Source organism: Sinocyclocheilus anshuiensis, unplaced genomic scaffold, assembly GCF_001515605.1.
Source record: "Sinocyclocheilus anshuiensis isolate Anshui unplaced genomic scaffold, SAMN03320099.WGS_v1.1 scaffold705, whole genome shotgun sequence".
Classification (NCBI taxonomy): Eukaryota; Metazoa; Chordata; class Actinopteri; order Cypriniformes; family Cyprinidae; genus Sinocyclocheilus; species Sinocyclocheilus anshuiensis.
The window spans coordinates 444,697-467,673 of NW_015536493.1; the positions used below are offsets into that span (position 1 = coordinate 444,697).

The following is a 22,977-nucleotide window of genomic DNA, read 5'->3' on the forward strand; positions in this document are numbered from 1 at the left end:
CACTCACTGGTTTCCACGCAATCTGAGACAAATAACATTTGACGTGATATTATCTCCTGCATCACTGAATCTAATATGGCCTTGTGAACTGATGTAATAAACTCGCCGGGCTTGTATAAAGCCCACTTATACAAGAATGGCGCATGATTGCAGCCACACACCCTATCAAAGTCCCCAGCTGTCTGCATCCGGTGTAACATCTGTGTGGCTCCGATCTATCTCACGCGTTCTTCTCGTTCGTTGGTTCCGCGCTTCATTTTGTTTTTCCGGGTGCGCTCCATCTTTCAGCACCGACCAAAAGCAGAGGCAGCAACCGCATCTCCCATCTCGCCGGGAAGTGCTCCAGTAACCGAAGAATTTCGTATACTGCGTCGATTCTTACATCCCTTGTGCGTATCTGATTTTTTGTGTTTTCATCACTTGTTTGCATTATCATTTAGATAGGACAGATGTCTGTATTTCAGTCCTGCTTCCAAGGCTTTCACTAGCCTAGCATAGCTGGATAATTTTTGGGTCACGCCCAATTAATAAACTTAACAGTCATAACATTTGTGAAGTACAGCTGCAAATATTAAGTTTGACATATATTTTTAGTTTATGTAATCTTTTGTAATGCAAGGCTGTGCTACTGCGTTGCTGTATGTTCATGTAGCAAATGGTCTACATAACCGTCCCTGATGATTTCCTGTGTAAATTGGGAATTACAGGCATGTTTCAAATTTGTATCTGTATTCTAATTTCATGAAAATTACCAGCCGTCAATAAAGGATATTTTGAGATTATACTGTTGCTTTTATGCGTTCTTAAAATGTTGATATGTAAATGTGCTTTATTTCCTCCTCTTCAGATCTGAGAAGCTGTCAGAATGACTGACTCCAAGTATTTTACCACCAACAAAAAAGGCAAGTAAAGAGCTTAAATTTGTGCATGTAGGCTATGGGATGGTAATAGGATTTAAAAAGAACTGATCTAAAACCCCTGAACAATTTACTCGCAGTTTGATATGATATTTTCTGTATGTTGTTTTAGACCATGTATGTTCAGTTCTGGTGTTTCGTTCTTTATGATGAGTCATGATAGTTTAGTGATATAAGTTTGGGTTGGACTCGGACTGAAATCCTGAGATTCTGAAAATATTTTAAACCAAGATAAAACCAAGAAAAATTACAACTGAACTCAAAACCCAACTCCATATAAAAATAATTATCTATAATAAAAATTTACTTGAAGTTTCACTGTAATAATACTACAATGTCTTCAGATCCCATTACATACTTTTAAATTATGAGCTGGAACAGGAACATGCGTTATTAATAATATATTATCATTGATTCAGTATTCCAGATCCCCCCAACCACCCACACGTAAAAACCCATTGGATATGCACAAATCATAGAGGCTAAAATACACATTTTGACTTCAAAATGTGAATTTCACCAAAGGCCACTGATTTTGAGGCATTATCAATAATTGTGGAACAGAATTATAAAATGTAAAAATATTTCATTTTTGTCTTGAAATTTGCATTCAGATATGTTTGGCCCAAAAATCTGAAAGGCCCGTGCCCCTTGCTTTGAATGGCCATAATGCCTCTGCATTTGCACGCTCATTTCTATAAATGACCTAAGTAGAAGACACACGCACGCACGCACGCACGCACACACAGACACACACACACACACACAGACAGACAGACAGACAGACAGACAGACAGTTCCTCGATCTTTTCAGTTTGCATACAGGCACTCTGACACACCACCAATCCATATTAAGTGTTGATTTTCCAGGTCATTTAGGGGTACATTTGTAGCAAGAACACTAGTGATCATTTCTGATTAATTTAAAAGTGGAAATATGACAAGTAAATATTTCAAGAATTAGTGGAATAGTAGTAAAATAGTAAACAACATTTATTTTGACTAAATATAGTGTATGTGTTCCTGTGGCTCAGTGGTAGAGCATTGCGTTAGCAGTGCAAAGGTTGTGGGTTCAATTCCCAGGGAACACACATAGTAGTAAAAAATGTATAGCCTGAATGCACTGTAAGTCGCTTTGGATAAAAGCGTCTGCTAAATGCATACATAAATATAGTGTACTTGTGTGTAGAATAATTGTGAATTTAATGCTACTCTTCTGCTCCATAGAACTTGTATAAGCATTAGCCTCTGAAAACTTCAGATCAGATGAGCACTAATCATGTTACTCTCTGTTACAGGTGAAATCTTTGAGCTGAAGGCCGAGCTGAACAATGAGAAGAAGGAGAAGAGGAAAGAGGCAGTGAAGAAAGTCATTGCAGCCATGACAGTGGGCAAGGATGTCAGGTGCTTTGACTGTCTCGTTTATCACCATTACTGAATCAGATATGCACTCTTACCTCCCACATTTCTTAAAAGATGATTATTTTGACCCTAATAGTTATGCTAATACCTTTTTACCTGTTTCTTTAGTTCCTTGTTTCCAGATGTGGTAAACTGCATGCAGACCGATAACCTGGAGCTGAAGAAACTGGTTTACCTGTACCTTATGAACTATGCCAAGAGTCAACCTGACATGGCCATCATGGCCGTTAACAGCTTTGTCAAGGTGAGAATTGCTGTTAAAGTTTGGATCAAATTTGGACATCAGTGTACTATGATTTTGTAAAATTCCACCAAGAGGTCTGAAGTTATTCTTTCTTTTTTTTAGGACTGTGAGGATCCAAACCCTCTGATCCGAGCTCTGGCTGTGCGTACAATGGGCTGTATTCGTGTGGACAAGATCACTGAGTACTTGTGCGAGCCTCTGCGAAAGTGTCTGAAGGATGAAGACCCCTATGTGAGGAAGACCGCTGCAGTGTGCGTGGCCAAACTGCATGACATCAATGCCCAGATGGTGGAGGACCAGGGCTTCCTGGATTCTCTCAGGGACCTGATCGCTGATTCCAACCCCATGGTTAGATACTTTGGATCTAATTGTCCTAAATGCATACTTCCCCATTCACAATTCTTTACTGATATCTGATTTTCACATAGGTTGTGGCTAATGCAGTTGCTGCCCTGTCTGAGATCAGCGAGTCTCACCCCAACAGCAACCTTCTGGACCTGAATCCTCAGAACATCAATAAGCTCCTGACGGCCCTCAATGAATGCACTGAGTGGGGTCAGATCTTCATCCTGGACTGTCTCTCCAACTACAACCCCAAAGACGAGCGTGAGGCCCAGAGGTGAGGGGATAATAATCCTCATAGTCACTGGTTTCTTTATCTCTACAGGTGTATGGAGATTATGGAGAGCGAATGATTTTATTTACATTTACATATTTTTTTGTATCTTATGTGTATCAGCAAGATTAGAATTTTTCCACAGGTTTTGTACCCTTTAGCCAAGGCTATTTTATTTATATAGCACATTTTGCATACCTAGTTAAATTTTAAAGGAGACATATTATGCCCCTTTTTACAATATGTAATATATATATCTCTGGTGTCCCCAGAATGTGTCTGTGAAGTTTCAGCTCAAAATACTCCACAGATCATTTATTATATCATTTTGAAAATGCCTATTTTGAGTGGAAGCAGAAACACGCTGTTTTTCGGGCCTGTCTCTTTAAATGCAAATGAGCTGCTGCTCCCCGCCCCCTTTTCCAGAATAGAGCTGCGCCATTACAGCTCGGACCAGCTAAAAACATCTGTTTTGGTTCTGATTATCATGTTTATCGCGCTGAAATTATGCGTTTTAAACCATATGAGTTTAAACCTCTGATATACCGTTTTCTGAGCGCACACATCCGAAGCACACGGACAGAAAGCGACTGTCACAGCATGTGAGTACTAAACTAAGTTCTCATTCACACACAAGTTTACATTAAAAACACACGTCGCTTGCGAAAACACAATAACGGCGCCGTGGGTGGAAACGTACAGATTAAGGGGCGGTAATATTATAATGAGATCCCTTTGCCACGTCACCAAGGGAGCGAAATCAGACGCGCTTGTTTTCTCAGACTCTTGCAGAAAAAGGCTTACCAAAACAAAGTTACTGGGTTAATCTTTTTCATGTTTCCTTGGTTGGTAGATGATTATAGCACTTAAAACCTGGAAAAGTCAGATTTTCATGAAATGTCACCTTTAAAATGGGCCCAATTTGGTGAAAAATTTGATATCAATTCTTCGCTTGTTTGTATAGCTTCACAATTTGGCCAAAACTGTGATTATAGCTAATCAATATGACTATAAATAATGATTATTATTGTTATTATTTATTATTATTATTAAATAAAATATAAAACTTACTAAATAAAAACAAAATTATAAATGACTCTTGTGAAAGTTTAATGTAAAATGGTAAAATATAATAATAATAATTTTATTTTACAGCCCAAGTGTATACTTACAACAATACTAATATTTATAGCTGTCTTAATTTTCCAATTCAAATCATTTTCAAACATTAAACCACTGAAGATTTATTTTTATGGAAGACTTAATTAAAACTACATTTAAGAAAATGCAATGTACATTGCTTAGTTAGAGACTGCACAGGCAAACAGATATCTTTAGACCTTTTTTAGTTTAGACGTATATGTGGCAACCAGTCTCTATAATCTTATGAAAACTGGTCTCTTTAATGGTCTGGAGCAGTTATGTAGTTTACAGGTTTTCTTTCTGTCCTGTTACTATGAATTTGCATTACAAAAAACCTGAAGTGGATTAGAGACAGTAAAAAGCCTGTTGTCTGCTTTGACAGGTTAAACTCAGACATGTCAGAGCAATTTTCTAGCCGGTAAATGTCAACAAGCTGATTCTTGTACTTGTGATTGTCAAAGAAGATTAATTACATATACCAGGCATATGATAATATTGCTGTTTATTTTTAGACTGCAAATAGAACAGCAATAAAAATGATTAGGGCTACCTTAGAGTGAGCTTTTACCATTCATTTAGTTTCCTCAAAGGCTTATTTTAAGATGAAATTTCATTAGAGCTGAGAATTTGTTTACATGATAGTCATTTTCCTTTTCAGACTGAGATAAACTAAGAGATAAACAGATTTGTTGGGGGATAAGTCTCTTGAGAGGAAATAGAGACTTGCCTTTCATTTTTAGGTGTAGCGCTTCTTTGATTCTATTCATAGAATTCATATGTAATTTTTAGAGAAGCATAAAGAATAGTTCAATACAGGTAACACGAAGTGCTTATGAATTGCATAGATTATAACAGGAAATTCAAGGGAAGATCAAAGGGAAGAAATTCAAATCAAGGATTTGGTTTTTAATGCAGGGATTGATTTATTCAGTCCAAGGCATTTCAACAAATCACACTCTTTCGCTGTCAGAATATTATTTATTAATATTAAAGGGTTAGTTCACCCAAAAATGAAAATTAACCCATAAATTACTCACCCTCAAGGCATCAAGGTGTATATGACTTTCTTCTTTCAGAAGAATCCAGTCGGAGTTATATAAAAAATTGTCTTTGATCTTTCAAGCTGTTTAATGCCACTCAGCGGGTGTTGCATGCATCAGTCCAAAAGAAGTGAAATAAAAAGCGCCCATCCATAAAAAAAGTGTCTCACATGGCTCCGGGGGAGTGAACAAAGTCCTCCTGTAGCGAATCGATGCGTTTTTGTAAGAAAAATAACCAAATTTAAAACGTAATAATCAATTTAATCTGGATTCGTCTGAAAGAAGAAAGTCATATACACATAGGATGCCTTGAGAGTGAGTAATTTATAAGCTAATTTTCATTTTTGGGTGAACTAACCCTTTAAATAATAGTAAAATATTAAAATAATAGTAATGTTATTTTCTCCTTAGAGAAAATTATATTTTTGTGATACCCCCACATGTCAATTATGTCAGTACGGCTGAAATCACATGGTCAAATGTGCTATAGCTAGCTATATGAATGAAGTATATAGTGTTTTTTTTTTTGGTCAAATGAAAGTGACAAAAAAAGCATCCAGGATAGAACCTTGTGGTACTCCACACTTTATTTTCCATTTTGTTCCATTCCATGCCAACTTTAGTGAAACATTTTAAAATCATCCAAATCCAAGGTTGAAAAACTGCAAACAATTCGTTGTACAATTTTAATCCAAACAACAATTTGTTGTTTGGATTAATAGGGGTTTTGTCTTCCATGATCAATCTCTTGATTTTGGCAGGAACTGCCTCAATAATAGAAAATATATCAAGTTATTTTTTTCTGAAAATAAAGATAGTAAACCTTTTCTGTAAAAAATACCAGATCATCTTTCTGAACTCCCTCTTTCTGTCTCTTTTAGTATCTGTGAGCGTGTGACCCCACGTCTCTCTCATGCTAACTCGGCTGTGGTGCTGTCAGCGGTGAAGGTACTGATGAAGTTTTTGGAGCTCCTGCCCAAAGACTCTGATTACTACAACACTCTTCTGAAGAAGCTCTCTCCTCCCCTCGTCACGCTGTTGTCTGGGGAACCCGAGGTCCAATATGTGGCCTTGAGGAACATCAACCTTATTGTACAGAAACGGTTAGACTGCTCTCCTTATATTTTTCAGTCTTTTTTTTTTTATTGTTTTCTGTGGCACTAGTTTGTAATCTAATCACTCAGTGTCTTTTACACATGAGTACATTCTGTATTGTCACTAGATGGCAATATTGTCCGGTTGTCTGTCTGTTTGCCTCAAATGGTGATCTCTCTCTCTCTACCTGCAGGCCTGAGATTTTGAAGCAAGAGATCAAAGTGTTCTTTGTCAAGTACAATGACCCCATCTATGTCAAACTGGAGAAACTGGATATCATGATCCGCCTGGCCTCTCATGCCAACATCGCCCAGGTATTTCAAACTGAGTTTGACTCTTAGCTTTAAACAGAGTGTGAACAGGATATTCAACAAGAAAACTACACTGTAAAAAAATAAGTCATGGGTCTTGTAATTTTCATTTAAAAAATGTAGGTGATAATTAAAAATAGTGTGTATATTTTATTGAAGAAATTGTGGTTCAATTGTGATTTATTTTAAGAGAATTGGCTCAATTTTACAGTTTTATTTTGGCAGTGATTGTTAGTTCCTAGCATGCTTTGCATATGACTGGAAATGGAGAGTAAATATAGAAATTAAGCGCTACTTTATGTGTTTTTGAGAAAAGGGAAACATCTATTAATGTTTAGTGTTCAGTTATGTTTGACATTTGAAAGAGTTTCTGTTATGTTGAAGTTTCTTTACCATTGTGCAGAAGAGTAGAGCTTATAGTTATGGTTAACTGCATGTACTACTACTATGAGGCATGATGCTTTGTTCAATGAGCAGTACAAGTGCAGTAACAAGTTTTTTCCTGCTTGAGCTGTCTGGCTGCATACAGTCTTTTAATTGTACAAAATAACTCAAAGTCAAAAACAAACAGGGCTTACTCAAAACTAATAATATTAAATTTATTGTGTCATAGATTAAATAATTCAGGAGATTTTACATGATTGATTCAGGTAGATTCCATAAACAAAATCAAGCCTTAAAATCTTTTAAATGTTTTTAAGCCTTAAAATGTTACCATCATTTTTTAAGTAGATAGCTCATACCATTTTTACCGTGTGTGTATCACATGATTATTATCATGGTCTGAAGTAAACAAGCGTTTGTTGAGCGTTTAAGAATCTGTAGTTTCTTTAGTTTCATTAGTAGCCAGAGGCAGCCAGCTAATCCAGGCCTTTAAAAGTTTCAAATAATAGAGGTATTTCTCTAACTCTAATTAAAGCTGCATTAATAACATCATTATCTTCTATGATTTTCACTGTCATTTATGCATATGTTGATATCACAGTCTTTCTCTGATAGATCCACAAATTCCTACATTTCCTGCGATGCTAATAAAAAATGTTGTTAGGATATTGGCCGCAGTCCTCTGGGATTTAGATTGCATTGACTGAAAAAAAAAATCAACGGTTTATTTCAAGTGAAAAATTAAATGTTCAGCTAAATGTTACATAACACTGCAAAATTAATTGATGTACAAATGGGCTGTTATTTGATTTAGTCTTTTTTGTATGAGTATGCAAGACCTAAATTGCAAAAGATAACAAATTCAGCTTCAGTAAAGCTGCATTGTCGATTTCTTCTTCTGTTTGCATTGCTCTGAATTGTGCCTAAAAGGAACATGGTCCCTTACACTTTCTATTCAGTGACAGTCTGTCATTGTGTTTAGCAAAAAACACATGCTTAAGCCCATCAAGCTCTAAGCTGCCTCTTGTAAATCGACAGCTGTGCTTACACTGCATATGACAACAAATTACTTCATTGCATTTCATTCTAATGCATCTCTTTGCTGTTTTTCATTTACTTATATTAAGTCATTTAGCTGTTAGCCCCATAAAGTCGTGGGGGGGCCTAATCATGGCCTAATGGTTAGAGAGTCGGACTCGTAACCCAATGTTGCGGGTTCGAGTCTCGTACCGGCAGGGATTGTAGGTGGGGGGAGGGAATGTACAGCGCTCTCTCCCACCTTCAATACCACGACTGAGGTACCCTTGAGCAAGGCACCGAACCCCCAACTGCTCCCCGGGCGCAGCAGCAAAAAAATGGCTGCCCACTGCTCCGGGTGTGTGTTCACGGTGTGTGTGTGTACTTTGGATGGGATAAATGCAGAGCACTAATTCCGAGTATGGGTCACCATACTTGGCCACGTCACATCACTTTTCACTTTCATAAACATGTCCATTTGTTAAATGTTAACATCAGACTCTTCCCAAACTTTTCCCCCAGAGCTTATAACCTTGTGAGAGACCGAGGTATCCATTCCCTGTTCTTTCTCTTGTGGAGGTCATTCAGCGTTTCATCTCAGAAGTACGATTGATTTCTATAGAAATCCACTTAAAATTATGTTGATTTCGATAGGTATTGGCTGAACTGAAAGAGTATGCCACTGAAGTGGATGTAGACTTTGTTCGGAAAGCCGTTCGAGCCATCGGCCGTTGTGCTATCAAAGTGGAGGTATGTCTTGCCTCATTATTCAGCCCTATATATCTTTTTGTATGTAACCTCATTCCATAGAGAAATGTTTGAAAATCTCTCCTCTTCTATAAGCAACCTTATTGCTTTTTTCATTGTGCATCATGGTTGAAGTGCTGTAGTTCTGTGATGAGTTTTGTCATTGTAATGTGTAGCTGTGACTGAGTTTTCTTTTTCTATCTGTGAGTACAGCAATCTGCTGAGCGCTGTGTTAGCACTCTGCTGGACCTCATCCAGACTAAGGTCAATTACGTCGTGCAAGAGGCCATTGTGGTCATCAGGGACATCTTCCGCAAATACCCCAACAAGTCAGTCCACAGCTCTCATCTCAACTAATTTCATTGAAACGTTTTAATACTCTTCCACCACTTTGGATTTATTTTTGTCACTGAGCTTGACACAATGTATTCTGGGATTGCATAATTTTTGAATCTCATGTACAGTATACATTCTGTGCTTCCGTAGAATTAGACTAAAATGAGGTATTTTAGGATTATTAAGCAATGCTGTGTATGCAACTCACTATGTTTTGGAATTGAATATATATTACATTGTCTATCTAAAGAAAAAGAAAAAGTCCATGTAGAATGAAAGAACGTATAGTTAGTGGGCAGCTGAAACACCTCTCTGTTGTCTGCGCAGGTATGAGAGCATAATTGCCACTCTGTGTGAAAACCTGGACTCTTTGGATGAGCCAGACGCTCGAGCTGCCATGATTTGGATTGTGGGTGAATATGCTGAGCGTATCGACAACGCTGATGAGCTCCTGGAGAGTTTCCTTGAGGGCTTTCATGATGAAAGCACTCAGGTTTGATATATATATTTTTTTAGTTTGTTTTCTATTTTGTTTTTGTTCTTTTTGTTTTGTATTTTGTTTTTGGTTTGGTTTGTTTAGGTGTGTTTTGTTTTGTTTGGGTGGTGGTGTTTGTTTTGTTTTGTTTTTTGTCAGTTGTTTTCCGTTATGGTGTTTTTTGTTTATGCGGTATATAGTTTGTTTAAAAGCAGGGATCTGATTCAGTACCTGCTGCATTTGTTGCTTTCAGGTGCAGTTGACTCTGCTGACAGCCATAGTGAAGCTGTTCCTCAAGAAGCCCTCAGAAACTCAGGAGCTGGTTCAGCAAGTGCTCAGTCTGGCCACTCAGGTGAGATGGAGATGTGCTTGGGCATAATAAACTGTAGTGTTACACTATAACTTGATATTAGCCGTTTTTTATTTGTTTGGTCTTTAGTCACCCCACATTTTGAAAATACAGGTAACAAATGCTGGCACACTTTATATCAGATAAAGATTTATTTATTTGAATCTATTTGTAATGAAAGACAATTGCATACTTATGCTCATTGTATACAACACTGGGCATTGTTGTCCATCAGCATCAGAACACATCCACACCATCATAAATATTACATTAACATGCAGATGATGGATAAAAGTCTAATCTCAAAATGAGCTCAGCGTCTGGCTGTCAGTGTCACGTTTCCTCTCCATTCACACTATTCTTTTTTTTCTTCATCTCCTCAGGACTCTGATAACCCTGACCTGCGTGATCGTGGCTACATCTACTGGCGTCTGCTGTCCACTGACCCTGTGACTGCTAAAGAGGTTGTGCTGTCTGAGAAGCCTTTGATTTCAGAGGAAACAGACCTGATCGAGCCCACCCTGTTGGACGAGCTCATCTGCCACATCGGCTCGCTGGCCTCTGTCTACCACAAACCCCCCAATGCATTTGTGGAAGGAAGCCACGGCATTCACCGCAAACATCTGCCCATCCAGCACGGCAGGTACTATTACGGCTAAACCTCTTGAAATGTTCATTGACTAAAAATGGCTCTTTGTGAGTGTGAGCTCTATAAAATGGTTTAAAAAGTCTTTATCACAAAGAACTCCCAAGTCATGGTAAAGGTCTGGCATCCCTGTTATTTGTGTTATTGCTATGTGTGATTCTCAGTTTTTCGAAAAAGGATGTCTGAATCCTTCTCAGTCCAGTAATACGATAGGGGACTCATCGAACGTAGTGCCACACAGAAACTATGTTGTCCTCTCTCCACTAGAACAATGAAGAATCCTTTGTTCACTTCGTGTTACCCCTCTCACTGTGTATCATCATTCTTTTGTAGTATTGACACCGGGGAGAGTCCTGTCAGTGCCGGCCCGGCTGCATCTATCGATCAACCCAAAGTCATTCCATCTCAGGGTGACCTTCTGGGAGACCTGCTTAATCTGGACCTCGGTCCCCCCGTCAACGTGCCCCAGGGGTCTTCCATGCAGATAGGCGCTGTGGATCTCCTCGGAGGTGGTCTTGACAGTTTGGTGTGTGTTCTTCTCTTATAATTTTACAGTCTTGTGTAATCTCCAACATCCCTTATTTTAACTATTTACAATGATAACCATAGTTTCCACTGGAGAGCTATGGTTACCTCAGTTATTGTTGCTATAGTATGCAAAGATCAGTTTAATATTCAGTATTTTTGTTTTGTTTTTCAGTACAAATATATAAACAGCTTTTAAAACAATGTTTATCTGGCAAAATTTTGATAATAAAGCCTCATTTCCACCGAGCGGTATGGTTCAGTACGGTACGGTACGCAATTATTTCTGTTTCCATTGACAAGTTGTGAATGGTACCAAAATAGCGAACCGTAGCACTTTTTTGGGACCCTTCTTTTGGGGTACCTAGCACAGTAGTTTGGTACCTAATGGGTGAACTAGACTCACTGCAGATCATTGATTGGTTGATAGAGAATCGTCACTTGTGCGTGCTACAAGGGGAATGAAGCGTTTCCTTCACTCGTTCCACCATGCTGCTCATGCGTGTTGGGCTTGTTTGCATCAGAGGGCTTAAACACAAAAAAATATAACAGTGTATTTTAGAATTTTATATTTTTTCACACAGGCAATGTTGCACTTTCTTCTTTGCGCGAGAATGACGTTGATCGCTACTTTCCAGCATACACCATGCCTATCAAGTATCAGGGTGTACTGTCCCAAATCGTACTTTACTGTACTGTACTGTACTCTACCGTACTGCTCGTTAGATCTCAGTGGCAGTTTTTTATTTTTATTTTAAGTTTATACATTTATGTAAGTTATTTAAGGAGTGTTTAGATTTTTATGCAAAATATTTATACAAGACATTTATACGAAATATAAATTCTGTCAATGTTTATTTTTATTTTATTTATTTTTTACAATGAAAGAAATGCTGTTTAAAGGTTTCATATCAATTTATGATTTTACATTAGAAACACCTGTTTTACAGCAACTATGGTATTTTGGTAGAAACGATTCTTACTTAATTGTGAATATGAAGGGAGTGCAAATTTGTTTAAACAAAACAGTGGAAATGTTTTAAAGTTTTAATCAATTTTATTTTCAATAATTACATATTTAATAGGTTTTGTGATTATATTGCTTCACAAGTGAGCTGAAATTTGTAATTCAGCAACGTTTGCCGCAATCATGTCCTCAGGTATGCCCATGCAGCTGTTGCTCTTTTTAGAGTGACCAGTGTTTTCACTAGTTTCTCTGAGGCTCGAGTTCAGCCTGGATAGCGTGTTCACTGGTGCAGGTGTGGTTTAAAGGTTTTAGGGCACTCCACTCAGCGTGAGATGATTGCAGCAGGATATTTCACATTTGAGCAATAACCACACTCGTTCCCATGGCCACCACATCTCTCAAGCTTCTGCCTGATGACAGCGAACAGCAAAGTGAAGAAGCGCAGGGTGAAACAGCAGCGAGGTCAGCGCTTCTTAACTGGAATGTGATTGCGTAAACGCTCTGACTTCCAATCAAGCGCTCATCATTTATTGACACAGTGCTGAATGCTGCTCAGTACTGCAAATCCAAACTTGAATAATAATGGAGCAAACTGCAGGATGATCGTGACTATGCATTTTATGGTGTACATATCATGGAAATTATTTTCTTTGCTCTTTTGCTAAGTTTTGCTAAGAGTTTGATACATGTAGACATACAGTGGGTCCAAAAGTCTCAATCTGATGTGCCTGTCCTTTTAAAATATCATGCTGCTGAATTATAAATTATGGCACCTTTAATATTATTTTGAGCATTGATCATAGCTGCAGGACTGGCATGTGTTGAAGTGGAGAGACTGTGGTATATGAAGTGTTCTGACTCTGTTTGAGAGCTCAAAAATATTATATCATACCAGCCACCGGCCCTGCTCTCCTAAACTCACTGCAACCACAGCACCAGAACCCCAGGGCTGAAAGTCTTTTTACGCAGTCATCAACCCACATAAAATCTTCCACACAACACACACATACACAGTTAATGAGGGAAGTAAAGAGAAGATTTACATTTTTGGTCAGGATCTGTGCAAATCATGCTCTCTAAAAGGACATCAAAATATTCACAAAATCTTCTGTACTTTGTAGTTTAATATTTACACTTATTTTGATATTAGCAATAACACTTAATTTTAAGATGACATAGTTACGTTACATGTACTTACAATGATAATAACAGTAAATTATGTATAATTTCAAGTAACTAACCTTAAACTTAACCCAATAGTAAGTATATGTAATATGTACTTATTTGTGTAATTACACATGGTACAACATCACCTTAAAATATTTCACTTTCTTCTGTGGAACACAAATGAAGATATTGTACTGAATGTCTAAGCTGCTCTTTTCCATATACTGAAAACATTTGGAATTGACACAATTTGCACTCAAAAATTGCTGGTAAATTTCACATTTAATTACAAGAAACGACAACTAACACATTGAATTAAATGTGAAATTTGAAAGTAGTAAGACTGAAATAGTATTTTCTTGTGTGACATACTCCAATAATCTTTTGATTTATTTACAACTTCAAAAAATGGCATTAAATGATGGCTGTTGAGCTTTAAAAATAAAATGCAAAAAGACTGGCACACCATTATTTTTGCTCCCAAAGAATGCTTTATAATATAATGGATTGCAATGTTTCGGCCACAAGCGGTCTTCGTCAGGCTTTGAATTGAGAGCTTTCAAAATTGAACATCTTACCTTTGTTTAACAGAATACCTTCTTTTGTGCTCCACTAAAGAAAATTGTATTGTCTGGAATGACATGAGCGTAAATAAATGCTGACAGAAATGTTTGGGGGATCTGTCCCTTTAATGAATGTTATTGGAAATATTGTGTGTATATGCCAGTATCTTCACATCCAGAAACGATTTGTCCATTTCTTTTTTCCTGGAGCCACAAAAGGCCTATTTCCTCCTCCTTGTGTATAATTGGATTTGTCAAGCAGGCATCTTGCAGGCATTTCCAGCATGGCACATGTGAAGCGTTTATATCTGGGCAGCGCAGGTGCTGCTCCTCAGTGCAATCTTCTCCCAAATTGGAGGAGTTACTGTGTCAGAGCTTTGCACGGGGGCCCTATATAAACCAGGATAGAGAGACATGCCATGTGCTGTGTGAAGCCGTGTTGAACAGGGTGTAAGGAAAGGTGTTGCGATCCCGTCTCTAGACTAGTGGTATACTCCTAATTGAGTGATAATCCTGATGAACTACTCCTCTGCCAAATGACAAAACACAGGTTGTGAGACTTGAGATGTGCTACAGCCAGCAGTTAAATCAGTATTTGGTGGTGGGAAAAGTCAAGGTGCTGGTTCTTGTGCCCCAGGCAAGATGAGATAAGAACTTACAGTAAGATGGGTCACAATGGTTTACTGACAGACTAGTCACTTTAGATTTATTCTCATATACATACAGTGCAAAGAGTTTGGGGTTGGTAATATTTTTGAAAGAAGTCTCTTATGCTCACCAATTCTGCATTTATTTGATCAAACATAAAAGTAAAACACTAAAAATATTGTGAAAGTAACCATTTTAAAGTTTTCTATTTTAATGTTTTTGAATGTAATTTATTCCTATGATGGAAATTAATCCAGTTTTCAATGTCACATGATCATTCAGAAATCATTCTAATATGTTGATTTGGTGCTCAAAAAACATTTCTTAATATTATTAATTTTGAAAACAGTTGTGCTGCTTAATATTTTTTGTGGAGACCATTTACTTTAAATAGAAATTCAAATGAACAGCATTTATTTGAAATTGAATTTATTTAAAAGAGTGTACACGTCACTTTTACTGTCACTTTTGATCAATTTCATTTTATGTAATTCAAATGTAATAGCATTGTTATTGAATAAAAGTATTAATTTCTTTCAAACAATTTACTGACCCCAAACTTTTAAATAGTAGTGTTTTATTTAATTTTTCATTTATTTATTTATTCTGTTTAGCAGTTGTGCTTTAATTGGTATGCTGTGTTTTCACTGTTTGACAAGTTGCACTGTATACCATAGATCTGCAGTGTACAGGAGAGGTTGCGTCCTTAAATTCATCCCCCATAAAGCAACGGCAGTACAGCCATTCAGACGATGTCCTTGGCCATCATATTTATGCGTTTCCTGCTACAGTTTGAAGTTAGCGTTGACAAAACTGGTAAAACCTGTTAAGAGATGTGTTCTGCTCATATGTTTTATGTTCCTTCTAAGAATAATTTTTTTTGTAAACAGCCCTTAACAGAAACGTTAGAAGAGCCTGAGAGACCTAATGCAGGGCTACTTTGAGGCCAGTCACACAGCTAGTCACTCAGGCAACCCATGATTGATTTTTTTTTTTTAAATGTAGTTTTGCACATGCCTAATTGAGACCCTTTTGTACTATATGCATGTTTTTGTTAGAACACACACACACACACACAAACAAATAAAACAAATTATCTATAAAAAATGAAATAAGCACATATGAACATACATGTATCAAAGATAAAAGCATGATGGAAACATATTTGGTATATTTTGTTCTGGTTTAATAATTCCGCCACTGATTCCTGATGCTGAATGTATTGACATTTTGACCCAAGAAAATTCTCTAAATGGACATGAAATCCAACAAAAATCCAAGACTCAAAATGGACTGGAGTATACAAGATTTAGAATGGATTGGAACAAATTGGCAATTTTTACCCTTTCCACCCAATTGTTAAACCTGGTCGCAACTCGCAGCTTAACTCTGGCACAAAGCTTTGTATTCAGTTCGGTGAATATACTTCTGCTGACTAAATGAGTCATTCCAATAAAATGCCAATGTGTTCGTCATCCTTAACGAGGAGACAGTGTTCAGAGCCGAGGAATGTTAAACACTGAACAGTCTGCAGAGCCATCTGACTGCTCAAGGTCGTGAGTGTTTCAAAGCGACGAACACTGCGGACTCAGCACCTGAAGTGATGCATTTTTAAACTCATGGTCTCAACGGCTTCTTTAGCTCATATCAGAAAGTCTGTCTAATCTGAATCACATTATGACTCTGAAAGTATCAAATTTTTTTTTTTTCCTCCATTGAGATTTGGTTCAGAATATTTGCATTTGACAACCATCCATTTCTCCCATACCCTAAACGGTGCTTGTTGCACTTCATGGCTCAGCTTGTGATTTGTGTCCTGCTGAGTGTGAAGCAGCAAGGTTGTTTAATCTCGCTCATTTTCTCAGTGAGAAAATCAAGGTGACTGTAGCTGAAGGTCAGTAAAAGGAATGCGGACTAAGAGAAAGAATTTACATTGCTTTAGCAATCATAAAATCTGAATTTACCCTGTTTACTTTCTAAATGCACATTTACAGTATTATTGTGCATGATGCATCAGTGAACTTTATTCCGAACAAAAATAAATGTTTGTCTTTCATCAAAATTGAATACTTTGGTATACTGAAACATGTTTCCTTCATTGCTGATATCACCAAAACTCTCATTTTTCAACCTCTCCAACCGCCTGTTATATAAAACATTTACACAGTCCAATTAATGTCAATTATGGAAGCATATAGGTAGCGAAATTCAATTTAATATGCAAAATGGCAATGCAATATGCAAAATGGCATTGTATTTCTGTATTTAAATTTACATTTTCCATTACCCATACGTGCAAAGTTTGGTGCTCCACTTCATCTGCCAGTGAATTCAACGATCTTATCAGATCTCCAGCCGCCATGTTTCAAACGATCCAAACGTAACACGCTTCCGCCAATCCCTGCCTTGAAGCAATGATTGACGGAGGGTGGGCGTGGTCAGCTCGGAATGCATTTTCAAATTGAATTTTGCTACAAATATCCCATGGCGTCATGATGAAAATGCAATCCTAAGTGTTCTAACTGTTAGTCTAAATGCATTTAGGACAAATAGCATTTAAATGATCATTATGCTACCATTTCTGCTTGGACATGTTACACATATCAAATCAATTTGTGTTATACGTTTTCATTTTAATTTCGCAACTTATAAAGCATTAAAATTTGCATGCAATTTACGTATTAAGACTACTGTTGAAAATGGCAAATGTAAATTATATAATTTAATTTTCATTTTACTTTTGCACCAAACTTTGCACGTATGGGTAATGGAAAATGTAAATTTAAATACAGAAATACAATGCCATTTTGAATATTGCATTGCCATTTTGCATATTGCATTTTAAATTGAATTTCGCTACCTGTATGCTTCCATAGTCAATGGATAAAATAGTCTTGCCTTGCTTTTATAATATTTCTCTTATTTTTGTTTGTATTACTTTAAAATAGCTCTTACAGCAATATTTCCCTCAGGTTATGGACATGGTTACATTTTTCTGTCATATTGTTCAGAATGTCTAGTAGATTTGTTTTTGTTGTTCTTTTTCTTTCAGTATTTCAGTGCAGTAACTTTAAAATCAGTTTTTTCCGCAACTTTTGCTAACACACAAGCTGAACTGTTGCTTTCAGCCAATGAAAGGAACACAGGAGCGCTGCTCAACTCTTTCTTCCTGCAGGGACGCCTCTGTCATCAGCTTCACTCATCTCAGTCTTGGTCAACAACTGAATTAATGGCTTCGGGTGTCTCAAAGATGACATTTTCAGGTTGATTTTAGCCATGGAAAAAACAAAGTTTGAAATAGCAGGCTTTAAAAGTTGTTTGTGACGTGATGTCTTTTGTAAACAGGAAAACTCTGTTATTAGTGGATCCTTGACGTGCCTCTCTGTCTCTCTCATGTTGTTTGTTGGCCTGGAAATGGGTCTTCTGTTCCCTGTTATAGCTCGGGGGAGACCTGGGAGGAGGTGTTGGGGGCAGTCCTGCAGTAAGTGAGCTCCTCTCTCTCCACTCGTATCCGTCTGTCCACACTCAGCATGCTGTGTGCTATTTATATGATTCTTAATAGCCTGTGTAGAGTAGGTACCTAGCTGTGTGTTCTGCTTTGTTTCTTTCTTTTGCATGCACAAAAATCCATCCTGCTTTGAGGTGATAAGTTCTTGATATGATGAACTTCTCTAAAGACTTCTGTTTAACATAACCTGCTTTGTCATTTGTCATTAAAGTATTGGTGTTTTTTTGTTTGTTTTTTGGTACCTAAATGCCTTGTATTTCCTTGGACTGCTCTTATTTAGACTGCTGGTCAAAAGGTTGGAATAATTCTGATTTTTCAAATGTTTTTGAAAGAACTCGCTTATGCTCATCAAGGCTGCATTTATTTGATTTATTAATAAAATATGAATATTGTGAAATATAATTATAATTGAATATATTTTAAAATGTCCAATTTATTTCTGTGATGATAGAGCAGAAATTTTTGCAGCCATTACTCCAGTCTTCACTGTCACATGATCCTTCAGAATGAAACATTTCTTATTATTATCAATGTTGAAAACCCATTTTTTGCAGCTTAATATTTTTTGGAACCCCCCCAGGTTACCTGGTTATAGCTGGGGAAAAAAGGTTTTCAACACTGATTAAAAATCAATTATTATTTCATTTATTAATAAATGAGCACCAGTGATATTTGATAATAACTAGAGCACCAAATCAGCATATTAGAATATTTTCTAAAGAATCATGTGACACTGAAGACTGGAGTAATGGCTGCTTTTCAGCTTTGACATCACAGGAATAAATTACGTTTTAAAATATATTAAAATAGAAAACAGTTCCTTTAAGTTAAAATATTACTTTATTTCACCATAGCATATCAAATAAATTCAGACTTGGTGAGCACAGGAGACTTCTTTTAAAAACACCGCAAAATCTGAATTATTCCAAACTTTTGACTTGCAGTGTGGTTTTCCCTAACACAACTGGTATCGTCTACATGAAGCAATCCTGTTGCTGTTGCTTGAAAGATTACGCAAATACTTGCTAGAGTGATTTAAACTCTTTTGACACTCAGAAGTCTTAGGAACTCTGTTTGTGTCACGCAGGTGGGCCAAAACTTCATCCCGTCATCGGTACCCAACACCTTTGCGCCATCTCCTACACCTGCTGCTCTCAGCAGCGGCCTCAATGACCTGTTTGAGTTGTCCTCAGGAATGTCCATTGCTACAGGAGGATATGTGGCATCTAAAACTGTGAGTATTACTCGGCGTTAAACTGTAAACTAGGGATGCACCGATACTGGTATCGGTATCGGGCCTGATACTGAGCTCTTGTACTCGTACTCGTTAAAATGCCCCGATACCAAACGCCGATCATAACACCTCACCCGTTTCTGATCTTTCATATCACCTCTCAAACAACCAGCCAATCAAAACAGCCAGAACCTGTCCAAATCCAATCCAACAGCAGGGCAACTCACATCCCAGAATTTACTAGGGCATAATCTCACTAGCAGCCATTTCATTCATAATGAAGAGCCTTTCAAGAAGCGAAGTTCAGTCTGTTCTCGTTCTCCAGCATGAGCATTAACTTCATGTGCTACATAATTACAGGCGTGCAGAACGGCTCCCGGGGGAACAACGTCTCGGGCAACGTCATTACTGACAGAGTAGGTCTACTCTGGCTCTAATGGAGCTCTTATTAGAGTAGGACAGAGCACAATTAGTTCTTATTAGGATACTTTATAAACTGCCTTGTAGAGTTCTTCCAATTCCCCTGGTGCTCTGGGTGCCTCATGCTACTTATATATGTGTTAATTTGTCTCTTTGAATCTGATTTTGTTTCTTTTTGGATGCCAGCTCAGTTCTTGTATGCAACAGTGTTTGGGTGAGTGAGTGTAGGTGAATGTCAGACTCCTCTATTTAACTGCCCTTCAATTTAGAATGACTGTAGTTATCCTCTTAGAGAAGATCATAGCCTTACTTTATTAATTAGACAAACTGTAAATTAGAGAATGTACCGTGAACACTCATTTCTTTGGTTTGTGAAGGTATGGCTGCCAGCAGTCAAAGCAAAAGGACTGGAGATATCTGGAACCTTCTCTCGGCGTCAAGGTCACATGTACATGGACATGTCCTTCATTAATAAAGCCCTGCAGCACATGACTGACTTTGCCATCCAGTTCAACAAGAACAGGTCTGTGCTTGTGTTTCTGTTTACAGTCATTGTGATAATAGTTGATGATGATCAATGTGGCAGATTTTCTTGTAACCATTTTACGGAATTAAGCTTTTAAATGTGTGTAATTGTTGATTTATATTAAATAATTCAAATATCTTTGGCTATATAATTGAATTTTGTATATGTTATATTTTATAAATTAGAATATATAATTGTATGTAGAATATTTGTTAATAGATTTTTAAATTTATATTGTGAAATATATTTTAATGACATTTAAAATACACTATGATTAAAGGGGTGGTTCACTGTTTTTTTTCTAGGCTTGATTGTGTTTATGGGGTGCAGTCTAACATGAGTTAATGCTTCGATTTAAAAAAAAAACATTATTTCTCACATAATTTACCTTTATTCCACACCGCTCTGTCCCTTCTCTGAGAAACACCCTGATCATTTCCTGCTTTTATGAAGCCCCTCCCTCAGAAATAGGCGATGGGCTCTGATTGGTTAACTAGCCCAGTGTGTTGTGATTGGCTAAACCGCCTCTAATGCGTGTCTAAATGCGGTTGTATTGTAAACAACGGCGTTGTTAATATCGCTTATCAGTTTGAGCTCGATTGAGAAGCAGAGGATATTATTGAAGAGGAATGTGCAGAACCTGTGCAAGCACCGCTTTTAATGGTAGGCCTATGTTTTTTTTGTTTTGTCTAATACTTTTATATACGCTGTTATTTGTAAATGCTACTGCTTATGTTAGCTTTTAATATACAGTTTTATCCTGATTAAAGCTTTAATACAGTACGGCAACTGCACTTTATGCTCAAACAGCAACATTACACACTAACTAACGTTAAAAAAGTGAAATCGCAATCAACCACCCCTTTAAAATATTCTTGGTCAGTAGGATTTAAAGGAAATTATTATTTTTACATAGCAAAGTTGCATTAGATTGGACAAAAGTGACATTTATAGTGTTGTTAAAGATTTCCGTTTCAAATAATTAATCAAAAATTGCTAAAAAAGGAATCACCATTTTCACCAAAATACTAAGCTGTACAAGTGTTTTCAACATTAATAATAATAAGAAATGTTTCTTGACTATTTGTTTAAATGTTTTCTGAGGGGTCATGTTTGCCATTACAGGAATACATTGTTTTAAAATGAATTAAAATAGAAAACAGTTTTAAATTGTGATGTTTCACAATGTTACTGTTTTTATATATTTTGTATAGTTTGTGTATTCAATGTTTTTATATATTCTTTTCCATTTATTTATTTAAGCCATAACAACAATAAAGAAAATCAATTACTAACAACTTCTGATGATAATTTTCTGCAAAGTTTAACAGTATATCTGCTGTAATTAGATAATCTAAATATCTAATTAGATTTAGATGATTATTTTCACATAGCTCGCTGTTTAAACCATGAATTGGTTTTTTGAATCCTAAAAGTTATAGGCCACATAGCCAGGAACTTAAATTTTTACTCTTGTTGCCAAGTGTTAATTTGCCTTTCCTGTAACTGACACATGAGTTAGAGCAATTAGAGACTATGTACATATGTTTTATTGTCTTTGGTTTTTTTGTTGTGTCTTTAGTTTTGGAGTGATCCCCACCACACCTCTCGCCATGCACACTCCACTGATGCCCAGCCAGAGCATCGACATCTCCCTCCCTCTCAACACCATCGGCCCCGTGATGAAAATGGACCCACTCAACAACCTACAGGTACAATGCATTATTGCCTTTTGCCGTGTATTTTTATGTCCTTTCTTTGCATTAATCATCCCACAGGAAATAACACATTACAAATATGCAGTTAATGTTTAAATGACATCTCTGTGTATCCAAACCTCCGAACTCTCATCTGCACATCACGCACGATTGAGTCAGTCGTCCCCACGTGCTTCATTAGTTACTGAGATCATTTGTGTGAACAGCGGCTGCAAAACATTCAATTTCATGCCTTTAAAACACTCTAGATAATGAGTACTTACCCACGGCATCTAGTCTACTAATGCAGATAATCAATCAGATACAGATGTCATTATGAATCATCATCGTTTCATATGATTTATATCGACATGTTTCTGCCTCATTACTTTTACACCAGTGTGTCGGTTTATCTTCAGATGGATGTCCAACAGTGTTTGCTCCGACTGTTCCTTCCTTTAGAATTCATTTACACCATGATGTTCCAGCATATTTCCTCCTCCACCTCTATTTTCTGCCTGTGACATCCTGCTGGGTTGCTCTCTTTGCTTCATGCGCCCCCTGTTTAAAGATCACCTTCTGTGACTTTTCTCCTCTTCACTGTTGTTAGTGTCAAGCATCTGGGTATTCAGTATTAAACTGAGCTGCCTGCAGAGTGTTTATGACTTGTGTTAATGAGTTCAGCTTTCTCATGAGCTCAAGAGTCATCACTGTAAACAGCAACTGAATGACCTTTGAGTGGCCGGGAGATGCTATGACCTGACCATGTCCAAGTTAATTAAACAGGTGTATTTAATATCGTCCTGTCATCTCAAACCTGTACCAGTTTCTTTCTTCTGTGGAACACAAAAAGATGCATTTTGCTGAGTGTACCAGCTGCCTTTTTCCGGAAAATTTTAAGTTGGCATAAAATAAAAATTCAACATCTCTATTTTGTACATGCATGTTATAGATTATTCTGAATGATTCATCCAAGTATA

The 22,977-nt window shown here is 37.1% G+C and overlaps 1 protein-coding gene across 2 annotated transcripts in view; it reads left to right on the forward strand.

Moving 5' to 3' along the window:
* Positions 1 to 209: 209 nt before the first annotated feature.
* LOC107685655 (AP-2 complex subunit beta) overlaps positions 210 to 22,977 on the forward strand; it is a 48,879-nt gene continuing 26,111 nt past the window's right edge. The window contains exons 1-18 of one of the 2 annotated variants that reach the window (XM_016482322.1): positions 210 to 389; positions 848 to 902; positions 2,216 to 2,321; positions 2,448 to 2,583; positions 2,686 to 2,931; positions 3,012 to 3,202; positions 6,264 to 6,485; positions 6,671 to 6,791; positions 8,844 to 8,939; positions 9,150 to 9,265; positions 9,600 to 9,765; positions 10,001 to 10,099; positions 10,480 to 10,739; positions 11,076 to 11,268; positions 18,052 to 18,093; positions 19,208 to 19,354; positions 20,152 to 20,297; positions 21,883 to 22,012. In XM_016482322.1, the coding sequence (XP_016337808.1) occupies positions 866 to 902; positions 2,216 to 2,321; positions 2,448 to 2,583; positions 2,686 to 2,931; positions 3,012 to 3,202; positions 6,264 to 6,485; positions 6,671 to 6,791; positions 8,844 to 8,939; positions 9,150 to 9,265; positions 9,600 to 9,765; positions 10,001 to 10,099; positions 10,480 to 10,739; positions 11,076 to 11,268; positions 18,052 to 18,093; positions 19,208 to 19,354; positions 20,152 to 20,297; positions 21,883 to 22,012 (2,454 nt within the window). In that variant the 5' untranslated portion in view covers positions 210 to 389; positions 848 to 865. The remainder of the gene's footprint in view (positions 390 to 847; positions 903 to 2,215; positions 2,322 to 2,447; positions 2,584 to 2,685; positions 2,932 to 3,011; positions 3,203 to 6,263; positions 6,486 to 6,670; positions 6,792 to 8,843; positions 8,940 to 9,149; positions 9,266 to 9,599; positions 9,766 to 10,000; positions 10,100 to 10,479; positions 10,740 to 11,075; positions 11,269 to 18,051; positions 18,094 to 19,207; positions 19,355 to 20,151; positions 20,298 to 21,882; positions 22,013 to 22,977) is intronic. The other variant, XM_016482331.1, reaches the window with a different exon arrangement.